The 21,841-nt window shown below is 38.6% G+C and overlaps 2 protein-coding genes across 3 annotated transcripts; both read right to left on the reverse strand.

The window, feature by feature from the left end:
• Nucleotides 1-24: 24 nt before the first annotated feature.
• Nucleotides 25-20,601, reverse strand: LOC144018906 (dual specificity testis-specific protein kinase 2). Of its 2 annotated transcripts, XM_077521568.1 has the most exons (11): nucleotides 20,455-20,601; nucleotides 16,143-16,432; nucleotides 15,346-15,414; nucleotides 9,310-9,500; nucleotides 8,780-8,901; nucleotides 6,413-6,461; nucleotides 5,439-5,588; nucleotides 3,821-3,994; nucleotides 3,557-3,640; nucleotides 1,903-1,989; nucleotides 27-1,019 (listed from the first exon to the last, which is right to left on the reverse strand). In XM_077521568.1, the coding sequence occupies exons 3-11, from the start codon at nucleotides 15,374-15,376 to the stop codon at nucleotides 915-917; spliced, it is 993 nt and encodes a 330-aa protein (XP_077377694.1). In that variant the 5' UTR covers nucleotides 15,377-15,414; nucleotides 16,143-16,432; nucleotides 20,455-20,601; the 3' UTR covers nucleotides 27-914. The 2 variants fall into 2 exon arrangements, with proteins under 2 accessions (XP_077377695.1, XP_077377694.1); XM_077521569.1 differs by lacking the exon at nucleotides 15,346-15,414 and having other exon boundaries at nucleotides 25-1,019.
• On the reverse strand, nucleotides 17,990-20,474 carry b3galt8 (beta-1,3-galactosyltransferase 8). The gene has a single exon (XM_077521570.1). The coding sequence runs from the start codon at nucleotides 20,472-20,474 to the stop codon at nucleotides 19,485-19,487; it is 990 nt and encodes a 329-aa protein (XP_077377696.1). The 3' UTR covers nucleotides 17,990-19,484.
• Nucleotides 20,602-21,841: the final 1,240 nt, after the last annotated feature.

Raw genomic sequence — 21,841 nt, forward strand, 5'->3', positions numbered from 1 at the left:
TGTTTGTTTACTGCCTTTATTTGTATCACCTATCAATGAGAGTCATACAAGTTTATCCTCCATCATGAAGCAAGACACCAATGCAAACACAGTTCTGACCGTGCATAATTTATTCCACTGGAGCCGCGAGGAGCAATGGACCTTGATAAGACCCTGAAGAGTGCATCCTTTTCAAACACGTGTGCGCATGCGCCGCCTCATTTCAGGCCATTATTTTGAAGTCTTTCTACCAGTCTGAATAATACTCAGACGGTATAGTCAGTGAATATACTCAAATTGGCTTCAAAGACCTGTAAGGAGTCCAAATACAAAATATTTTCTGTGACCAGAGGATGGATGAGACCCACTTACTGTAGTTGATTACTACTTATAACTGCTAAAAACAATGGATCAAGGCCTCTTAATCATCACAAACATCTTTAAGTGTCATTTACATAAATCATTGTGTTGTATTTAAAAAAAAAAAAAAAGCTGTGATTTTATTTGTATGAAATGGGATCCAAACTTTATTTTTAATAAAATGGATAATACAAACAAATGAAATAAGATCCATTAGTCTGGAACATGAAAATTGTATTTAGCAACCACAGAAAATCACTCTGAATGCAGATCAGTATTATGTACATCCTAACTATACATTTTCCAATCTTGAAGTATGTCCTTATACAAAAATACCTGGCGTTTTAAAACTAAAATTATTGTGTTTAAACTCCAGTTTGTAATGTCATGTAAGTATACATTCCGTTTAGCCTATTTGTATAAATGCACGTCCATGACAAGTTGTCATATTCCCTCCCAAAAACATATCAAATATAATTGCACTGTCTGACTTGATCAGTCTTGTCGCAGGTGGATGAAATATGATTATCTCTCAATCGGGTTGATGTTTTCCTTCCAATACCTTCAGTGATAAATCAGGTCAAGGCCATTTCCAGTTTGGTAGGTGGTTCCAGACTCTCTGCAAATTCCCCTAACTCGTCTAACAACTCTGTGAATGCTGGACGTCTGAAGGCTTCAATCTAAAAGGACAAAGACACAGAACTGACAAAAAATGTTCCAGCAGTGGATTGCCACGAGAAAAGTAACACAACTTGAGACCTTCATTGCAATTCAGTACAATAGTTTTTTTAACGCACTGTTCACATTTTTTTGGACTTCAGGTTGACAATTCTTGATCATCGGCCTGAATAGCGCTACACCCTTAACTCATTCACTCCCAGCCATTTTCACAGAAGCAGTCCCGTTTGCTCCCGGCTGTTTTACTGGATTTTGACTGATCTTGCAAGGCCCACAGAATATTGTGTTCAATTGCTATAAAAGCATGGAACCTATCAAAAGAAAGATTAAAGTCTCTTATTTCATCAGGAAAAAAAAGTATGTTTCTGTTTCCGTTTTGCAGCAATTAGCATTAGAAGAGAGCTAAGTTTCATCAGTTTTCACAAATCTATTTAAAATTCTAAGTAATTTAGTTTTTTTCTAGATGGCCCTGGTTGATCTCCTTTGCTCTGCTGCCACCTGCTGGCCGTTTGTGTAATAACTACCATTTCTGCAACCGTTCTTTGCAGTTGAGAGGCTGCATCAAAGCCTTTTGTATGCTCTAGCATACCCCCCCCCCCCCCCCCCCAAAAAACAAAACAAAAAACAAAACAAAAAACAAAACAAAACGTATAAATACGTCTTTGGGACACTTAGAGCATTAAAAAAAAACGTATTTATACGTTATTGGAGTAAATGAGTTAAGCAGTATAGAAAGTTGATTTGTATGAGCGAATTATACATTCATCTGTGTACGTATGCATAATCATTGAACATCACAGTGCTGTGTATTCTTATCATATATATAAATAAATATACAGAGTAGTTGTAAAGTAGCATAGTTGCATGTAGAAAACAGATACCCACCATACAGCAGCTGGCTGCCATTTCCAAGAGACGTTGAGGACAATCTGTCACCATCTCCTTGAATGCATTCTTATCCAACCCATAGTCCTAAAATATAGAGATAATAACTATACATTAACTGCATATCACAAGGTTTTGACAATCTAGCGTGGCCATCCTCAAATGGTGGACCACAGTCAGGATGCGGACCAGGTGGTCGTGGTTTCATGTGCACCCAGGCTCAAAGAATGTTGTGTTCTATTGCTATAAAAAAAAAATTGTAAAAAATAAAAACCTGAAACCTACCAAAAGAAAGATGAGTCTCTTCTTTCATCAGGAAAAAAAAGTGTATGAATATATGTTTCCGTTTTGCAGCAATTAGCATCAGAATATAGCCAAGTTTCATCATTATTCACAAATCTTTTGAAAATACTGACAAAAAGGAGCTTGTAGCAACGTGTCCCTGGCTGATCTCTTAATACTCTACTGCCACCTGCTGGGTGTTTTTTTTTGTAATAATTATCATTGCTTTAAGTGACTTCTTCAGGTCAGAAGCTGCATCAAAGCCTTTTGTATGCTTTAGCATAAAAACATATTTATACGTTTTTGGGAGTGCAGGACAAAGTATTAAAAAACGTATTTATACGTTTTTGGGATTGAATGAGTTAAGCAAATACTTTTCTATTCTTCCGGAAGTTGTCTCATACGTTGGGCCTCATATATGCAACGATAACCTTGCCTGCAATTCTGGCAGCATTTACGAGTTCACAAACTCCCTTGTGGGCAACTCCTTCCTTTGAGTGATTCGCATGATCAATCTGGCTCTTGCAGTGCTGCTGAGAAAGGAGAGTCTTAAACCTGAGCTAAAATTGGCTACATCCCTAGTTGAACAGATATTTTATTATTTTACGTATATATATATATAATTATACCCTTGAAATGAAAATGAAATTAACTCATTCACTGCCAATGACAACTATATACGTCAAAAATCCAAGCAAACAGCCAGTGTTAATTTTGAAAAAAAAAAAAAGACAATTTAAAATTTTAATTAAAAAAAAGAAATTTTAATTTAGTTTTAGTTATAGTCTTCTGACTAAATTTAATTAAAGTCTTAGTCATAACTCAGTCACCTGATTGTATTTTAGTTTGAATCCAATTTTAGTCAACAAAAATAAAGAGCAATTTTAGTCAACTAAAATTGACTTTTGGAGGCAGAGACCCAGTATGTGGTCTCAGTAAGATCAAGACCGCCTGTGTTGTAGGGTAACAGGAATCCATTCTACGCACGTGGTAGCACTTTGCAATGAAATTGTTGTCATCGTTGTTATTAATAAAAACAATGATTAATTATGAATGAAAACAATGAATAACTAAAACTAAATTCAAATTTCTTGTCAAAATTTGCACTGGCTGTTTGCTTGGATTTTTGACGTCTATAGTCGTCATTGGCAGTGAATGAGTTAATACTTACATCAGAATGTGTTTCCGTTTTTGGGAAAAAAAAGACTTTGGGCAATTATTTAAGGAGGCTGACGATCCGATTTGTCGACTAATCGCGACTACTGTTGGTGATTAATCGACTAACAAAATAGTCGTTTGTGGCAGCCCTACCCCTAAGCCCTCATTTACATAGCCCAGCACGATTATTCAGTAGCGTAAATGAACTGGCTACCTGTGTTCTTGGCAGTATCTCAGGGTCAGCGGGGATCCTGGCCAGGATTTCACAAAGCACAATTCCAAAGGAGAAAACATCCACCTAAGAGAGGCAACATACTTGTGAGTACTTTCAAAAATAACAGAAGCCTACTTATCTCATGTTTAGTATTAAAAGTTTTTTTTTTTTTTTTGGGACTAAAGTATCATAAAGCATAAACGTCAATAAATACCATTTTGTCAATGATTTTATGAAAGCTGAAACCGATTTTTGTCTCCATACCTTGCGGTCATACGGCTCCCCTCGGAGCATCTCTGGGGCCATCCAAAAAGCAGAGCCCACCAAAGAGAGCTTCCTGCCGGGGTCTTTGACTGGCAGTTCCACCACCTCTCTCGCGAGACCAAAGTCTGTCACCAGGGCCTCCCGACCTCGGGATGTCATTCGGATCAGACAATTCTGCAAAGAAACAAGTGATATGACAATCGACCAGCAGAGGGCAGCGTGAGGCTGTTTTTCACGGCTCTGGGTTTTCACAACAAAAATGACATCCTCATACAGGTATTTGACCCCTGGGCATGATCTTATTTTGAAATGACTTGGTCAGAACCATCAAAAAGCCGAAAACCGGTCACAATAACGCCGAAATTAATCTAGTTTCAATGACTCCTCATCTTTGAATGCACATCTACTCAGTATTCCGTGAACTAAGCGGTCACTTTTTTTTGGGCCTTCCAAAAAGCTTCTGATGCCACTTCAAATATCACTTGTCTCTGATGTCAGAATGTTTCCCGTGCAACTAAATAATTCACCTGCACCACGTGTGGAAGGACTCAAAAGAGAACAAAGGCAGCCTGTGTGGTACAAAGTATTATCCGTCACATCAAATGCAGAAGACTGACCGACATACAGTCCCGCTTTTGCGTAGGAGAAGAATTCTGTGAAGTAAGCGTTGAATGTGTGAGGAGAGGCAGACGCCAGGGGAGCAAACACTGTTTGCTTATCTCCAGGTGTTTGCTAGGCACTGGCGTCGTTACAATCTATGTAGGTTGCAGGGAGGTGGTGTATTAAACAAACATCATTAAACATTAAAAATAGATCTGAGTGTTTATATGTTCTATTTACACTGGAAACCCAGAGACTAACCACGAGTCCATTACCTTGCCTGACCTGTCATAAACCAAATAGTTTAATTAGTGCTGTCAAAGTTAAAGCGTTAACTAATTAATTCATCACAAAAAATTATCGCGTTAATCATTGTATTACCACAGATTAATCACACTATTAATTTTGACGGCAGATGATCTTTTTCAAGCTGACAATGGATGGTTACATTAAAGGTAGCTGTTGGCGTTTGAGCAATAAACATAACTACATTCATTAAAGTAAAGCATTTAATAAATGTTTACATATGGCGTAGGTCATTTTTTTCCCCCCCATTTTAAATTATTATAATTTTAATTATTATCAAATAATTAATTGATTAGAAAAAGCAGGATGAGCGTGTGCAGTCGATATACATTTTTGAAGATGTCCTCATAACACTGAAAAAATTGTGATTGATTGTGGCTAGACATGTGCAGCTCAGCTGTTTTCGAGGTTTGGTCATGTGACATTCACAAGCTGAGCTGTGATTGGTTACCTGAGCCCTTGCGATGTCATTTTCAGTCGACAGCAAGTTGCAAAATGTGTTTTAAAAAGTACTAATTGGACATGAAAAATAATGAAAATGTCAAATTTATTATAGGGAAAATATTAATGTTTGACTGCCAAAAATGGCTAAATAAGTAAAGTATCGCTTTAAACTGTGACACATATCCCGCAACTTAATTGTTGGGTTAAAAGGCATGGTTTAGACAGGTGGTTTAAAAAAACAAAAAACAACTAAAACAAATTGTCTTACTTTTGAGTTAAGATCTCTGTGGTAAATATTCTTGTAATGCAGGTAGATCATTCCTCTGGTAATATCACAGGCGAGGTCCACCTTGTCTTTCCAGCCCAGGAGGACATCTTTCCTGGCCAGGAGCTCCTCAAGGCAGCCACCATTCACGTACTAATACAGATCAGAAATGACGTTTTGGCATTATTCATTTACCTTGCAAGTATTACATGACTACACTGAACACAAATAAATACAATATGTGCCACATTAGTTTTTGCTCCCATTTTCAGTAGAGAAAAACAAATGGCCCATTTTGCTCAAATTTCTTTGTTTTTATGTACAACCTGTTGAGAGGCCGGTTGAGAGACACAGACCATGCAGCTAATGTTCCGCAAGGCCTCATACTGGGATGACTCACGAGGGAAGCATTCATGAGGCATCCATATCTAGGTGACCAAGCCACTTCACCTGTCGCTTCTCGATGTATAAGAGCAGCAAGTCCATCTACCTGGGGATGGACCTTTACTCAGACCAGGAGAGGGCACGGCACCATTTTGTTTTTTTTTGTGGCTTAGGGCAATACATGGGCCCAGATTGGGAGGTTCTGATTTTCATTCAAACAACTTCATAATTTGGCAGAAAAGGTTTCCAGTAAGAATTTATTCCCACTGTCTTATCACCAAGACTTTTCCAAAATTTAGAAAATTGTTATGTCTGTTGAGATATTGAATAAAATCTTTCAATTTTTACACTGAGCACTGTAGCTGGAACATTGATGAATTTAATTAAAAAACAAAACAAAAAAAACCTCTCACACCATGTTAGGCTTCTTCTCTCGAGGTGACCCAAGCCAGCTTTTGCAGTCAAGCATCAGACCGCCAAGTTCCCCAAATTTGGTTTCCACTCAGCTGTTCAGTTCCTGGCCACCAGGAGGCACTTGCCATCAAGCCCCACCCACAGCTATGCCAAGAAAGCAAATGAGAAGTTCGACTTACCTCTAAAATTGGATAGAGTTTGTCTTCTTTAACACATATTCCCAGATATCTAGAACAAAGGGCAATAAGAATGTCATTGATTTTCTTTGCCTATAAAGTTTCTTGAAGTAGGATGTCAGTAGTATTAAGCAAGCTTGCAACCAAGGATTTAGGATCCAAGAAGAAAATGAGGTATGCAGGCAGACTGTTTTTTTTTTTTTTTGATGCATCGAAGAAGCGGCGTGTCCGGCGTCGTATGAAATAGACAACATCAACAAGCAATCAAACCATTACATTAGTATTTCAATGCATTATTAAATTAGTCTACATTGCATACAAGGCACTGGCGCATGTCACAACTTTTAACTCATTCACTGCCAATGACAACTATAGACGTCAAAAATGCAAGCAAACAGCCAGTGTTAATTTTGAAAAAAATAAAAATAATAATAATAATAAAATTTAAAATTTAAATTTTAATTAAAAAATAAATACATTTTAATTTAGTTTTAGTTATAGTCTTCTGACTAAATTTAATTAAAGCCTTAGTCATAACTCAGTCACCTGATTGTATTTTAGTTTTAATCCAATTTTAGTCAACAAAAATAAAGAGCAATTTTAGTCGACTAAAATTGGCTTTTGGAGGCCGAGACCCAGTATGTGGTCTCAGTAAGACCAAGACCGATCACAAGAACGTCAACGCCCGTGTTGTAGGGTAACAGGAATCCATTCTACGCACGATGGTAGCACTTAGCAATGAAATTGTTGTCATTGTTGTTATTAATAACAACAATGATTAATAACTATGAATGAAAACAATGAATAAGTAAAACGAAATTCAAATTTCTTGTCAAAATTTGCACTGGCTGTTTGCTTGGATTTTTTACGTCTATAGTCGTCATTGGCAGTGAATGAGTTAATTCCCAACTCGGTCTGAGTGAATTGGAGCAGTGTGCCTGCTCCGCGGGGGGTATCGCGGCTGCTTCCGTCACTCGAGTGCGACATGAGTCAAGTTTGTGAATGTCGTAATTTGAATTAAAAGTAGACATCGATTCATTAAGAAAACAATCCTGGAGAATATCTCTATTTGTTTGGTAACCGCACCGATGACAACTGCTCCAAGGTAGGAGGATCACTTTCGTGCTGAGTGCTGACTGGTGTGTTTCAACTTTTTTTTGGTTGCTATGTCCATCCATCCATCGTTAGCAGATTCGCTTATCCTCACAATATTTATATAAATCATTTGTGAATTACGTCTGAGGCTAGGAAATTCGGGTTGTTTTTAACGAGGTGGCGTGCGGTGCTATAAGCTAGCAGCTCGGCTAAAAACACGCCCCCCAGTTACGAGGCATACTGTCTAATAATTGCTTATTTTCATACGCTTCTATTACAATTTTGACTTTTGTGCTGCTTGGAAACGAAACTAGAGACCTCAAGGAGGCTATATGTGGAGAAATCTCAAAATTGACTAAAAATGTCCAAATGTCTAATATCGATATATAGACATTTGGATCTAATATCGTCCATTATCTCGAGATATTGATTCTGCCGACATGCGGACCCTTTTGCCAGAGCGGGTCACAAATATTTTAAAAGTACCGTCACACCTCCCCAATATTAGATAAACCTTAGCAGCTGCTGCAATTGGCATCGTAAAGGAAGAAACCTTGATACAGGTCGTGTATTGGTTCTCATTATAAAATTGTTGATACATAATTGAATCAGTGGGTAGGTTTCGCTGTGCCTAGGTTTCTATAAAAAATAGCCAATAACATGAGTGCACTAAGCACTATTACATGATGTGCATTTAACTCATTCACTGCCAATGACGACTATAGACGTCAAAAATCCAAGCAAACAGCCAGTGCAAATTTTGACAAGAAATTTGAATTTAGTTTTACTTATTCATTGTTTTCATTCATAGTTATTAATCATTGTTGTTATTAATAACAACAATGACAACAATTTCATTGCGAAGTGCTACCATCGTGCGTAGAACGGATTCCTGTTACCCTACAACACGGGCGTTGACGTTCTTGTGATCGGTCTTGGTCTTACTGAGACCACATACTGGTCTCGGCCTCCAAAAGCCAATTTTAGTCGACTAAAATTGCTCTGTATTTTTGTTGACTAAAATTGGATTAAAACTAAAATACAATCAGGTGACTGAGTTATGACTAAGGCTTTAATTAAATTTAGTCAGAAGACTATAACTAAAACTAAATTAAAATGTATTTATTTTTTAATTAAAATGTTCATTTTAAAGTTTCTTTTTTCTTTTTTTTCTTTTTTCAAAATTAACACTGGCTGTTTGCTTGCACTTTTGACGTCTATAGTTGTCATTGGCAGTGAATGAGTTAATATAGTGGGGAAGGGGACGACTGTTACCTGACAATATTGGGATGAGAGAGTTTCTGAAGAAGGCTGATTTCACGTACAATGCTATCTTGGTCCACATCGTTTTTGTATATCTTCACAACCATCACCTTGCGGTTAGTAGTGTGCATCACCTGAAGAAAAGTAAACATGATACATTTCAGAAGTACTGATAATGGTCGAGAATTTCGACTATAGCTGCAGTTGTAGCAAGAATGATGACTCAGCTCCTAGTTACTAATGACAAGTAGGCATTAAGATATATTGCAATGTTTGACTTATGTCCCTCTCTTATCCTTCTGGTTCATTTCATGAAACATTTTACATAGAAATCGGCTTGCTTGGTCCCAATTGGCATTACATAATGTCTCCGTTGAGGATAGCATTGTCCCCCCCCCACAGTGTCCAAAGAGCGTGGGACAATAATGGAATGATCAAAATGTTCTAATTAATGGCTGGAACAAAGCATGCTTTGACAGTGACTCACATGCCGCTGGTACATGGCAAAAAGTGCGAAAGGACATTTGAATGTACCAATATACCTTATAGACCATGGAGAAGAAGCCACTCCCGATGAGCTCAGTGGTGAAGTTTTCCCAAAACTCCAGTTTGCGCACGGCGGTGCGGAGTTTCTGCCAACGGTCCACATGATAGTATTTGTCTGAAGACTCGCCATAGAGGGTGGGACTGGTGGGCTCCGACACATCCACATCACACATGCTGGAGATGCTCGCTGAGAGAGACAAGACATGTTAGCCTTGAAAATTGTGACCGTGTGCTGTCATGATTTGTTGCTTAGTAAATATGCGCACCATATTTAAATTTCCACTTTATTTGAACCATTTGTGACACAGCAAATATGAAGCAGCAGTTCTTTCTCTTTCTGCTTAACCTTATTTTGGTGTTGTCACAGCACGAGAATCATCCTTTTAGCTCTTCCCTGTCCTCTTGATAGTATCCGGTGTCCCTTGGAATAAGCGGTTCTATTTTTTTTCCCCCATTTTGCACCTCATCAAAACACAATGAATCAAACTTCTCTTCATTGTAGTTACACATGCGCATCATTGCATTCTGTTTTAGTTAGGTTTTATACAATGTCTCAACCTCATTGGAATTGGATTTATCAATGTACATTTCTCTGGACACACGTGCAATAAAAAGCCATTTTGTCATCACTGTTTCGATGGTTCTAAGGACTCGGGTTCGAGTCCAGGCTCCGGCCTTCCTAGGTTGAGTTTGCATGGTCCGCCCGTGCCTGCGTGGGTCTTCTCCGGGTACTCCGGTCTCCTCCCACATTCCAAAGACGTGCATGGCAGGTTAATTGGGCGCTCCAAATTGTCCCTAGGTGTGCTTGTGAGCGTGGATGGTTATTCGTCTCTGTGTGCCCTGCGATTGGCTGGCAACCAGTCCAGGTTGTACCCCGCCTACTGCTCAAAGCCTGCTGAGATGGCTACAGCACCCCCCGCGACCCTTGTGAGGAATAAGCGGTCAAGAAAATGGATGGATGGATGTTTTGATAATACTTGTGTGTAAGTCCAATGTTTTCTCATATAAATGAGTACCGTATTTTCCGCACTATAAGGAGCACCTAAAAGCCGTCTTTTTTTTTTTTTTTTTTTTGTGCCTTATAATCCGGTGTGCCTTATATATGGATCAATATTGAGCCGCAACAGGTCTCGCTGTCAAGACGCTGTCGGTGACCCTGCACGATCGGTGACGCACATGCGCAGAAGATCCCGCCATCTTGGATCGCTAGCTCATACTAATACTTTACCTCAGAGAAAATAATAAAACAGCTGTTTATTCATTTTGGGAGTGAATGGAGTTGTCAGAAAGCTGGTTTGTAATGTAGTAATAAAGTTTGACTGACCTATCTGACTGTTTTGTTGACATTCCCTTTAGCGCAGCACCATCTAATGGATGCATAACGTAACACCAGCCTATACTGTAGCGCCTTATCCATCCATCCATCCATTTTCTTGACCGCTTATTCCTCACAAGGGTCGCGGGGGCTGCTGGCGCCTATCTCAGCTGGCTCTGGGCAGTAGGCGGGGGACACCCTGGACTGGTTGCCAACCAATCGCAGGGCACACAGAGACGAACAACCATCCACACTCACACGCACACCTAGGGACAATTTGGAGCACCCAATCAACCTGCCATGCATGTCTTTAGAATGTGGGAGGAGACCGGAGTACCCGGAGAAGACCCACGCAGGCACGGGGAGAACATGCAAACTCCACCCAGGAAGGTCCGAGCCTGGACTCGAACCGGAGACCTCAGAACTGGGAAGCGGACGTGCTAACCACTCGACTACCGTGCCGCCCTGTAGCGCCTTATATCTGGAAAAAGTTTTAAAATATGTCATTCATTGAAGGTGCGCCTTATAGTGCGGAAAATACGGTACTTTATATGGTTTAGACAGGAATACATTGAGACTTCACATATTTCTCTGTTCTTTTACCCACTCTATTTTTTTTTACACACTCTCTAAAAAGATCTGGTGTAAGTGGCCTATCAACAAAGACTTAATGGTTAAATTTACATGTCAAATATCCACACAAACACTAAAGACAAAAGACCTGTCGCCAATAGTGTCTAGCTAGCCCCTCATCCTTTTATTTTGCAAATTGTTTGAGGTCAAGGTTGAGGTCATGGTGTTACTTTGGGGTACTTGCTTTGCAGAAAATGGCCTTCCTCAATCTTTCAAATGTTTCAAGTCTACTCCAAAGGGGTCTAGGTGAATCCTTTATGTAGATGGTGTATATACATATACCGGTACTGTATATTCAGATATATGGATAGACCATGTTGCTCATGGTTAGAAAAACGACACAAACAAGTGAGTGGCATTGAAAAGGGTAAATTGTGCATTTCAATAACTCCGAGCACCCTTCGATGAAAGAGAGGCTCATAAAAGGGACCTCCGTCCCACACACTGAACTCCAGAGATGAGGGAAATCTGGTTACGCTATTCAGCCTGAAACAAAGACTGTGAATAATGAGAGGGCAAAAATAGAGGCTGGGTTAATGGATAACAGGATCGGTCATTCAACACAAACCATCCCCAATGTTGATGTAATCTCATTTTGGCTTGGTGCTAAATTGAATAGATGAATGCTGATATGTATGTGCATCGATAATAATTATCTCACCTCTCAGTAATATGAAATGAAATCACCGAAGCAATCTCTAAGTTGGAATCAAGCTACATCAATAGTTGTTTTTGTTTTTTCCAACTGTTTACCCACTATTTTGAAAACAGGGCTCCTTTTTTCAAAATATTGCCACAATTATCCAAACACCAAACTAAATTTGTATGACTCCTACACTGTTTTGCAAAATGACACACTTCAGTCACATACATATATTTACAAAAAAATAGTATGTGCTAGACTTTTTTTTTTTTAACAGGTAATGTTATGTAAGGGGTAATTTAGATGACAAAAGATATTGACAAACACAGAAACTGTTGTTGTTTTTTATTGAAATTCGCATAAGATACCATATGACACATAAAAGAACACTTTTTTTTGTCTTTAACTCTTTGACCGCCAAAAACGTTTAATAACGATCAGTAAAATCATGACGTATATTGCCATAAACGTTAAATAACGTCAACAATTTTTATTTTTTTTTCTCAGTGCAACCTCTAAGTGCAGCGCTGCCTGGTCAACGGGTTGTGGAATCTAAAACACTCTAAACTATGGCCAGCAGATGGAAGCATTGCATCTCTTTTCATCAATGATCAAAGCCTCTGTCATATCATATTTCTTTGATAACTTGTGGCAGTAAAAGAGTTAAGAAAACAATCATTTTGGACTCATCATGATATTGTTTTAACTACTACTACAGTGGTCTACTGGTCTACATTTGCTAGAATGGAATTTTGAACTTGTTCCACCCCAAGGATCCCCTACCCCCCCTCACTTCTTCTTCTTCTTTACCCCCACGAGAGCCTTTGCAGTGATGCCGGTGGAAAGCACACACTGACACGCTAACACAATTGGCAGGGAGTTTCCTCATCAAGCCGTGTCCACTCATCCCCACTTTTCATGCTGCTTTTGTTCATTGGGCCCTAAAACAATTGTCACACTCTCTGTTCCAGCACTGTCAGTTCGAGTCACTTACAAGTGAAGCATTATCATCAAGTTGTCACTAGCTGTTCGACTGGAACTGTCTTTCATCGTCTCGGTCACAAAGCAGGGGGAGTTCCAAAACAACTTCTTTTTTTTACAAGACGAATGAGACATGTTCCAAAATTTGTGAAAATTAATAGTCCTTTAAAATGCAAGTGCATATTGAGTCATCAATTTTACATTGCTGTGACAGCTCACTGTGTTAGGTGACTAGGATTAACGTTGGTACTGTTTATGTCAATGGTGCAAAACAAAACTCCATTCATAATGGCTAAACTATAATAACAACTTTACCTAGCAGCTTGAAGAATTGAAATAGCCACCTGTGCATTTAATTAATTAACTCTATTCACTCCCAGCCATTTTCACAGAAACAATTCCGTTCGCTCCCGGCTGTTTTACTGGATTTTGACTGATTTTGCAAGGCCCACAGAATATTGTGTTCTATTGCTATAAAAGCATCTATCAAACATATCAAAAGAAAGATTAAAGTCTCTTCTTTCATCAGGAAAAAAAGCAAGTTTCTATCTGTTTCCGTTTTGCATCAATTAGCATTAGAAGAGAGCTAAGTTTCATCAGTTTTCACAAATCTATTTAAAATTGTAAGTAATTGAGCTTTTTTTCTACATGGCCCTGGTTGATCTCCTTTGCGCTGCTGCCACCTGCTGGCCGTTTGTGTAATAACTACCATTTCTGCAACCGTTCTTTGCAGTTGAGAGGCTGCATCAAAGCCTTCTGTATGCTCTAGCATAAAAAAAACAACAACAACAAAAAAAACGTCTTTGGATCACGTAACATTTAAAAAAAAACGTATTTATACGTTATTGGGAGCAAATGAGTTAACTTGGCTTCTACAGCTCTTCACAAGATGTTAGCGGCAATTTCTGAAATTTTTAGGAGGTTTTGATTCTTTTTTTTTTTTTTCTTTCCAAAAAACAACAACGAAACTATTCAGGACTTTGATGATTTTACACCCGTCATACAGATTGTGCTGTTATATTTCTTACTCTCGGTGGCTGCATTTTTACAACAGTGCGTGTGTGCGTGTTCTATCTGAGCCAGCTCATAAGACCCATAGACCACAAACTGTGGAAAAACACATATAACGCATTAGTGACATCATGGTGCAACTTTCGGAAGATTGTGAAGGCAGCATTTTGGGTTCACCGCTCGTCTTGCGTTTCAGGCAACATAATGATAATATCATGACTTTCACTTAAATGCATCTGAGTAGAAAATATGATCACATCAAACTGAGAATTTAAGCTGCAACAGAGCATCAACACAATTATTGGAGTTGATTTATTGGAGTTGACCATCACCATGCTGACGTCCAGCCTGTCGATGTGGAATGTTGCTCACAGTAAAAGTCAGTTCACACCCAAGCATGATTTTTTGACCCTGGACTTTACTTTTTCGACAGAAGTCCTCTCCCTCAGGAATGTTCTAAACTTTTGACAAGGACGAACACTTCTGAGCAGACCAGAATAAATTAATAAAGAGTTCACATGATTATTATTTTTTTTTTTATGTTTTTTGTTTGTTTTATTTCTTCTGTCCCGTATGCTCTTTTATTGATGTACAGTGTACAGAAAATTGAAGATCGTATAAAATTGAAAGCTTTCAAGAAACATGTCAAATTAATGACCAGGTCATGTAGAGTAGACAGCATTAAGGAGACACCCGTTAATAAATTTTATCAGGAAAAAAAAGAAGAAAAAAAAGTTGATTCGGTGTTGAGTTGCTCTTTAACTCATTTGCTCCCAATAACGTGTAAATACGTTTTTTTTTTATGTAAGTGTCACAAAGACGTATTTATATGTTTTTTTTATGCTAGAGCATACAGAAGGCTTTGATGCAGCCTCTCAACTGCAAAGAACGGTGGCAGAAATGGTAGTTATTACACAAACGGCCAGCAGGTGACAGCAGAGCAAAGGAGATCAACCAGGGCCATGTAGAAAAAAAGCTCAATTACTTACAATTTTGAATAGATTTGTGAAAACTGATGAAACTTAGCTTTTGTCTAATGCTAATTGCTGCAAAACGGAAACGGATAGAAACATACTTTTTTTTTCCTGATGAAAGAAGAGACTTTAATCTTTCTTTTGGTAGGTTCCATGCTTTTATAGAAATTGAACACAATATTCTGTGGGCCTTGCAAAATCAGTCAAAATCCAGTAAAACAGCCGGGAGCGAACGGTACTGCTTCTGTGAAAATGGCTGGGAGTGAACGGGGTATTTTTCATTATATATTAAACAAAGTGTTATATAAATATAGTTGAGTTGAGAGACGTAATGCAACAGTTACTTTCTCATGGAATTTATGGAGTATACCAGTAACTCACTAATTAAAGTAATTAATTTGCATGACCCAGCACCCGATGCAGGCGCATCTTCCTACAAAGAACCGTGTAAATGCACTTCTCTCATAATACTTACTCAATTGATTTAGTAAGCTATTCATATGCATCTTGCTGTAGCTGGAACAAACTCAGAAGTCTGCAGGAACTGAGGAGGAACCACATACACGCAACAGCAAATGAGCAAGCACAGTCAACAGGACTCCACAAAACACATCGAGAAGCTAGCAACGCTAACGTACGCATCAAAATGCAGCGTTGCAGACAGGAATTTACTTGTATGAGGGCTTAGGGTCAGTCAATAATTTGCTTTGATGCTTCGCAGAAAACTAAGCAGACCAAAAAATAAATAAAAATACTCGTCTGTTGAATGAATAACAAGCAATGGATGTCAAACATGTGGGTGGCTTGTTGAACAATCTTGTTGTTGTTGATGTTTTTGTCAACACAAACAGCTTTCTTATGCTTTCTGGTAAACTTCAGAGCTCAGTACTTCGCATTTGTAGAGAGTCCAATAAAGACTTTTGTTTGTTTGTTTGTGGAGTGTTTGATGTTAAAAAAGCAAAAAAACAAACAAACAAAAAACACTTCCAAACATTTCCAATCATGTCATTATCTTCTCGTTAGCCATCATCTCGTGATGCATCTTGGGGTCAATTGCTGGGAACCGCTGCACACTTCCACATTATGTTGTTGTTTTGTGCGAGAAAAAAATAAATAAAAATCTTGGCTCTGGATTTATAATGCTGCAGTAAGATCATGTTTGATATTTATTCATGTGCAATACCTGCAATAATTTGTTTGCATTTAATCACAGACTAATGGAAGTAAACTAACTAAGAAAGCTTTAGGGTAAACATGTGAAAACTGACTTACCCGAATGAATCTGTCGTAAAAGGCAGGTTAAATTCCGGTGGTGGGTTTCTGCATCATATATATCCTCTCATGTTTTCTGTCACAACAGGAAGTGTGGCTAGATTCTCTCTCTCTTTCTCTCTCTCTCTCTGTGTGTTGCTCTCTCGCAGGTTCCAAGCGGTGGATTCAGTTTCCCGCAGCTGCTGTGAAAGCGGTCTTGCTAGTGGGATGCATGTTTCATGGGTTGTCTTAGGAACCAGCTCCACCAGCCGTGCGTCGGTGGATGGAACTCCACCCACGAGGGAGGGAGGCTGCAGGGGGATAGCAGACAGACAAGAACCCAGCGTTGGATGGATGTAGATTTTTCACCGGTATATTTTGCGATGACTATCTGAAGTGGATGACAAACTCTCCTAGGAGCAGCATGTGTTGATGAGATGTGTGCAGACAGACTGTGGGGGAGGTCACGGTGCGTGTGTGTGTGTGTGTGTTTGTGTGCAACAATGAGCAGCTCTGGCCCAAAGCATTAACTCCTACTCAGACTGTGTGGGAAATGAATAGAGTCAAACACAAAGCACATACAGAACAGGCAACTGGACAAACAAATGCCAAAGGATACCTTCAAGCAGGGGTGTCCAAACGTTTTCATTTGAGGGCCACATACAGAAAATCAGAAGGACGCAAGGGCCACATCATGTTATGAAGAGAAAATGTGTTTACCTGTCATCCTAAAAATTGTACAAATAATTTATTTGCGCTTTTGCACATTTAGAAAAATGCTACAGTATATAAACCAATTTATTTGTAATATGGCAGTAGGGTTATTTAGTTTTTTTTTTTAATTTTTCATTTTAGTTAGTTTTTATTAGTTTTCAGGGTGGTTCTGTTCGTTTTTATTAGTTTAGTTCTTTAAAAAAAATGCTTAATTTTAGTTTAGTTTCAGTATTAGTTTTTTTTGTTTTGTTTTTTTAAAGGTGTATTACTTGTGCACAATATTTTAAAAAAACACCATGGGCACAACGTTATCTGAAGGTGCTTTTCTATTGGCTGCTGCTAGATGATGTCACTTCTGTGTGACATACTTTCAAACGTCATTATTCCGGTTAATATCAAAATAAAATTTTTTTATGTGTACATTTTTTTTGTATGCGTACAAATTATTTTTTTTTTACGTACATTTTTTTTTTTACGCACATTTTTTTTAGTACACATTTTTCTACAGGTACAATTTTTATTTTACGTACAAATTTTTATTTTACAGGTGCAAGTTTTTTTTACAGGTACAAATCATGCCTTATACAGATACAAATTTATACTTTTTTCTACAGGCACAAAAAAAAATAAAATGTTACGAGTTACTTTTGCACCATATTTAACTCCAAACCACGTGCTTTGTGCTGCTGCATTTTGGTACGCTTGGAATTTTTGCATTGTGAATGTGACCTGGACTGATATACACAGGTTCACATTCTGCATTGGTTATTCATACCGATCGGTCACAACACTCATGAGGACCAGATCATAAATTATTTTTATTCTAGGGCCATCAACAGCATGAACACATTGTATGCTACAATTCTCAAGTCAACAGCATAAACAAAAATTAGACACGGTCTCTTGGTCTGTACCGCCGCCAAATGGCCACAGAGTGAAACAACAGCAATACAGTAATATAAAAAAAAAGGTCTGTCAAAATTTCAAAGCTTTGATTTAAGTCTTTTTTTTTTAATGCCATACATAAGTGCAATGTCACACAATATTAATTATGTGTGATTTCATCCGTTGGTCGACATATTGGTCGACGTAATGTTGCTTGCGGAAGTATATAGCGCAAGAGAGGCAGGTGTCGTGTAATATTTATTTATTTATTTATTTATTTATTATTATTTTTTATTTCAAACTTTCAAATACAAACAAAATAGGTACAATCCCATTTCAATAATTTTTAACATCCACATGAATAGTACAAACAAACAAACAATAGAACATAGGGTATTTGCATTTCAAATAAAAGACAAGGGCAATGTAAAAAAAAAATAAATAAAAAAAAAATCAAAAGTACAGTTTTTTAATAAATGACGCCAGTCTTGCTGCATTCGTGGTATTAATAAGTAACTCTGTAATTATTATAAGATTTCAGTTCCTTTTTCCGATTAGCAATATTTGGTTTTGTTATTGTTGTTATTGGTAGTGAATTAAAAAAACAAACTTTCTTCCCGTTGGTCCCGTTCTCGTGATGTCACGTGGTTTTTGCTGCTGCATTTTGGTACGCTTGGAATTTTTGTATTGCGAAAGTGAACTGGGCTGATACAGATACACACGTACAGGTCCTACATTCTGCATTCATTCCGATCAGTCACAACACTCCCGAGGACCAAGTTATAAATTATTTTTTTTTATTCTAGGACCAAAAACAGCGTGAACACATTGTAGGCTACAATTCTCAAGTCAACAGCATAAACAAAAAAATAGACATAAAAATATACAAGACACATTAGGCACTGCAATCGTCTAAAGACAGCAAATGTACTGTAAAGCTACTAAATCCATTTCCTAGGCTACTTATCCTGATTAGGGTCAATACAATACCATCAGATTTTTGGCGAGATGTGGACTAAACCCTGGTGTGGTCGCCAGCCAAGCACAGGGTAACTAATTGCTATTAAGGGATTGATAAAGCTATTTCGACATTCAGGAACTTAATAAATAAGGCAATTTGGTGCATATTACAGTCAGCAGCAAGAAAAAAAAAAGGCAAAATTTAAAGGCATCACAGTTTTGTTGTTTTAAGTTTTAAAGTCACGACAGCTGTATAGTAGTAGTAGACACAGACACTTATCTCTTGGTCTATACCGCCACCAAATGGCCACAGAGTGAAACAACAGCATTACAGTAATATCCAAAAAAGGCAGTTAGTTAGTTAGCTACCTTGCAAGCAGCAGGTCTAAGTCAATTTTCCAAAGATTCGATATGTTGTTGTTGTTGTTGTTTTTTTTTTTTTAATGCCATACATAAGTGCAATGTCATGGGTGATTTCATCCATCCTTTATCTTCCAGTGTGGAGAAAAAACAAACAAACAAACAGCAAGGCACTGCGGGAAGATACAAGAGGCACTGATATATAGCACAGTAGCACTTTGGATCGATTCACTAAAAGGTTCAATGCAAGTCTAAGGAATAAGCCATGAACTTCATTCCTCAAACTACTGCAGCGCCATATACAGAATATACTCAGATGAAATAAAAAATAACATCCCCTGACTTCCAGTTCTCCAAAAGATTTCGCAAACATTATCGTCGTTTGAAATTTTAAGACAAAACGATTACCAGCAGGATGGTATTTGGTTCAAAATTATTAGCATGCTATTTGTTAAATGGCCAATTTAGCCAGCAGCTTTTATAGCCTAGCGAGAAATCCTGCCAAACTTGTCGCAAGCGGGAAGGCTGAAAGCCGTGGGCGAGAACAAGTCTGGCAAAAGTGCATCTGTCATAGTCGAGATCCCGGATTTCAAAGAGGTTCCTGAATTCCAGCCAGCTTCTCGCGTAGACAGGCCTTACACCAAGCACGCGCAGACACAATCCCACATAGACGTCCTCTAATGGGATCTTTCGAACAAACCTGGAAGCCCATGAGACCTTGGCGGCCATGTCTATTGAGAAGACGTAGCCGGCACCTGACACATATGCAGGGAAGCTGTCATCGGGGTACAGCTGATCTGGAAGGTGCCACTTGCTGTTGAGGCCTCTCTTCGGCTTGCCGTCGGTTATTACTGATCCCGTAATGTAATCTCTCCTGGGCGCGCTGCTGAGCAATCTGAGGAGGTAGAATACGTTCACAAATATGTCGGTATCCACCTTCATGGCATAAGTGGCAGAGGGGCAGTAGGTCGCCAGCCAGTTCATGATCATCATGCTTTTGATGGTGAGATTCTTGTAACTGTCCAAGAAGTTCATTTGGATGACATCCGAGTGCTTTTTGCTCTCCTCCTCCAGCATGTCCTGGATGCTTCTCACCTGCCCCTTCTCGGGCACGCCCATGTAAAACAGCGTCATAGTACCCTGACCTGCAGAACCCCACGTTTCTCTTATGGCATCCCTTGCTGACAAATCAAGAGGTGCCACTGGGACCACAAACACCAGGAAGGGACTTCTCTTCATACAAGCGTCAGGCTGGTTGAAAATATATGTGTACGTTTCAGGAGACAGGAGCCTGTACTCTTCCACAGGAAGGGGTCTTGGTGTCGTAAGTTGCTTAACAGACACATTTCTACCGACGTAGACAGCAGACAGCACAATCACGACTAAAACGCTGAGAGTGAGGCGCTTTACTGACCTGAGGAAAGGCACAATCATAGCCCCCAAATATCCCTGTTCGTGCACTATTAAACACGAGTTTATCTGGGTTTAACGGCGAACTCGGAAAAGAATATGAACGTCAACAAGAGGAGGCAGCGGCGATGTGGAACTGTGTGGCGACAGGTATGGTGCACTCACTGATCTATATTACATGACTGGATAGGCGATAGGCCCAGACTTTTGAGGTTGCGAGGCCGCCATATTGCTCCTCCCAAGAAACGATTCTCGGCATACGATCCTCTACATTTACAATATCGAAATTGAAGAACATTTGAGACAGTACTCAGAAGAAACAGCATTATTTATGGTGTTTTAAATTTATCAAAGATAAACTAAACTTAAGACATTTTACAACTTGCCTTGAATACGTGTATAAATTATAAGCTTAATGGTGTTTTAGTACAGGAGGAAACTTGTATATTTTTTAATAAAAGAATTACAACTAATTCAACAAAAGACGCCTGTGCCAACTCTAATATTGGGGTCTAAAGAACTGAGCGATGAAAGAAAAACATGGTCTTCAAAGCAGCAAATACTGTCCACTTGATAATTTATTTTATTTTATTGTTGTTGTTTTTTTACTTCTTAAAAATAGTGACCACCCCGGCACAACCCCCCTACCCCGCCTCCGGCCTTATACTAACTGCCTACGAGCTGTATATGTTTCATCTGGAGGTATACCGTGTAGTTTGTACAGTAGTTTGCTGGCGAGTTGGGAGTAACAAGATGGCCGCCATGTGACTTCAACGGCTTGCACTGTGGCGCGTATGGGCTAGCGGCTATCCAGTCATATATACAGGTCAGTGGGTGCACTGCAGAACAAGGTGGGGCAGTTGGCTCTGAGTGGAAGGAGTGGAACCGTTGTCGGTGTCAGATGTTATCGGGATGCCAGATCGTATCGGGGTCGCCTCACGAACACGTCCCGCTACAGGATTGGCTGGAAATTATCCAGTTGACGTCAAACATTGGAAATGAAATATTAAATATGTAATTTAAACAACAAAATGTACGGACTGAAATTGTAAAAACGTAAATAAACCTATGAATATAAACGCAAAATATATTCAATAAATAATAAAATAGATTGACTAAATAATAAATACGCAAAAATAATTGTCTCAGATGTGACAAATATTGACAGTTGAGATTGTTAATGTGTTCCTATTATTATTATTAAGAAACGTTTTTTTGTGATTGATTTGTGAACAGATGAAAAAAAAAGATACCAAACTGAAGCTTTTTTTTTTTACTGTTTTTTTTTTTATTGAAATTTTACATTTAACATTCACAGCATTGTAACAAACATTGATAAAAGTTTCCATCTTGTTTACATCCACAGTATTGAAAACACAAGTCAATCAATC

This window comes from Festucalex cinctus, chromosome 5 (assembly GCF_051991245.1).
Source record: "Festucalex cinctus isolate MCC-2025b chromosome 5, RoL_Fcin_1.0, whole genome shotgun sequence".
Classification (NCBI taxonomy): Eukaryota; Metazoa; Chordata; class Actinopteri; order Syngnathiformes; family Syngnathidae; genus Festucalex; species Festucalex cinctus.

Bases quoted from the DNA above. Each gene is read 5' to 3' on its own strand.
- LOC144018906 (XM_077521568.1), bottom strand. From the start codon at position 15,376: ATGCATATGAATAGCTTACTAAATCAATTGA. The intron at 8,902-9,309 runs GTATATTGGTAC...ACTTTTCTTCAG, and splicing joins TCTTCTCCATGGTCTATAAG to GTGATGCACACTACTAACCG. The intron at 3,995-5,438 runs GTAAGACAATTT...GTTTCTTTGCAG, and splicing joins ACAGAGATCTTAACTCAAAA to AATTGTCTGATCCGAATGAC.
- b3galt8 (XM_077521570.1), bottom strand. From the start codon at position 20,474: ATGATTGTGCCTTTCCTCAGGTCAGTAAAGCGCCTCACTCTCAGCGTT.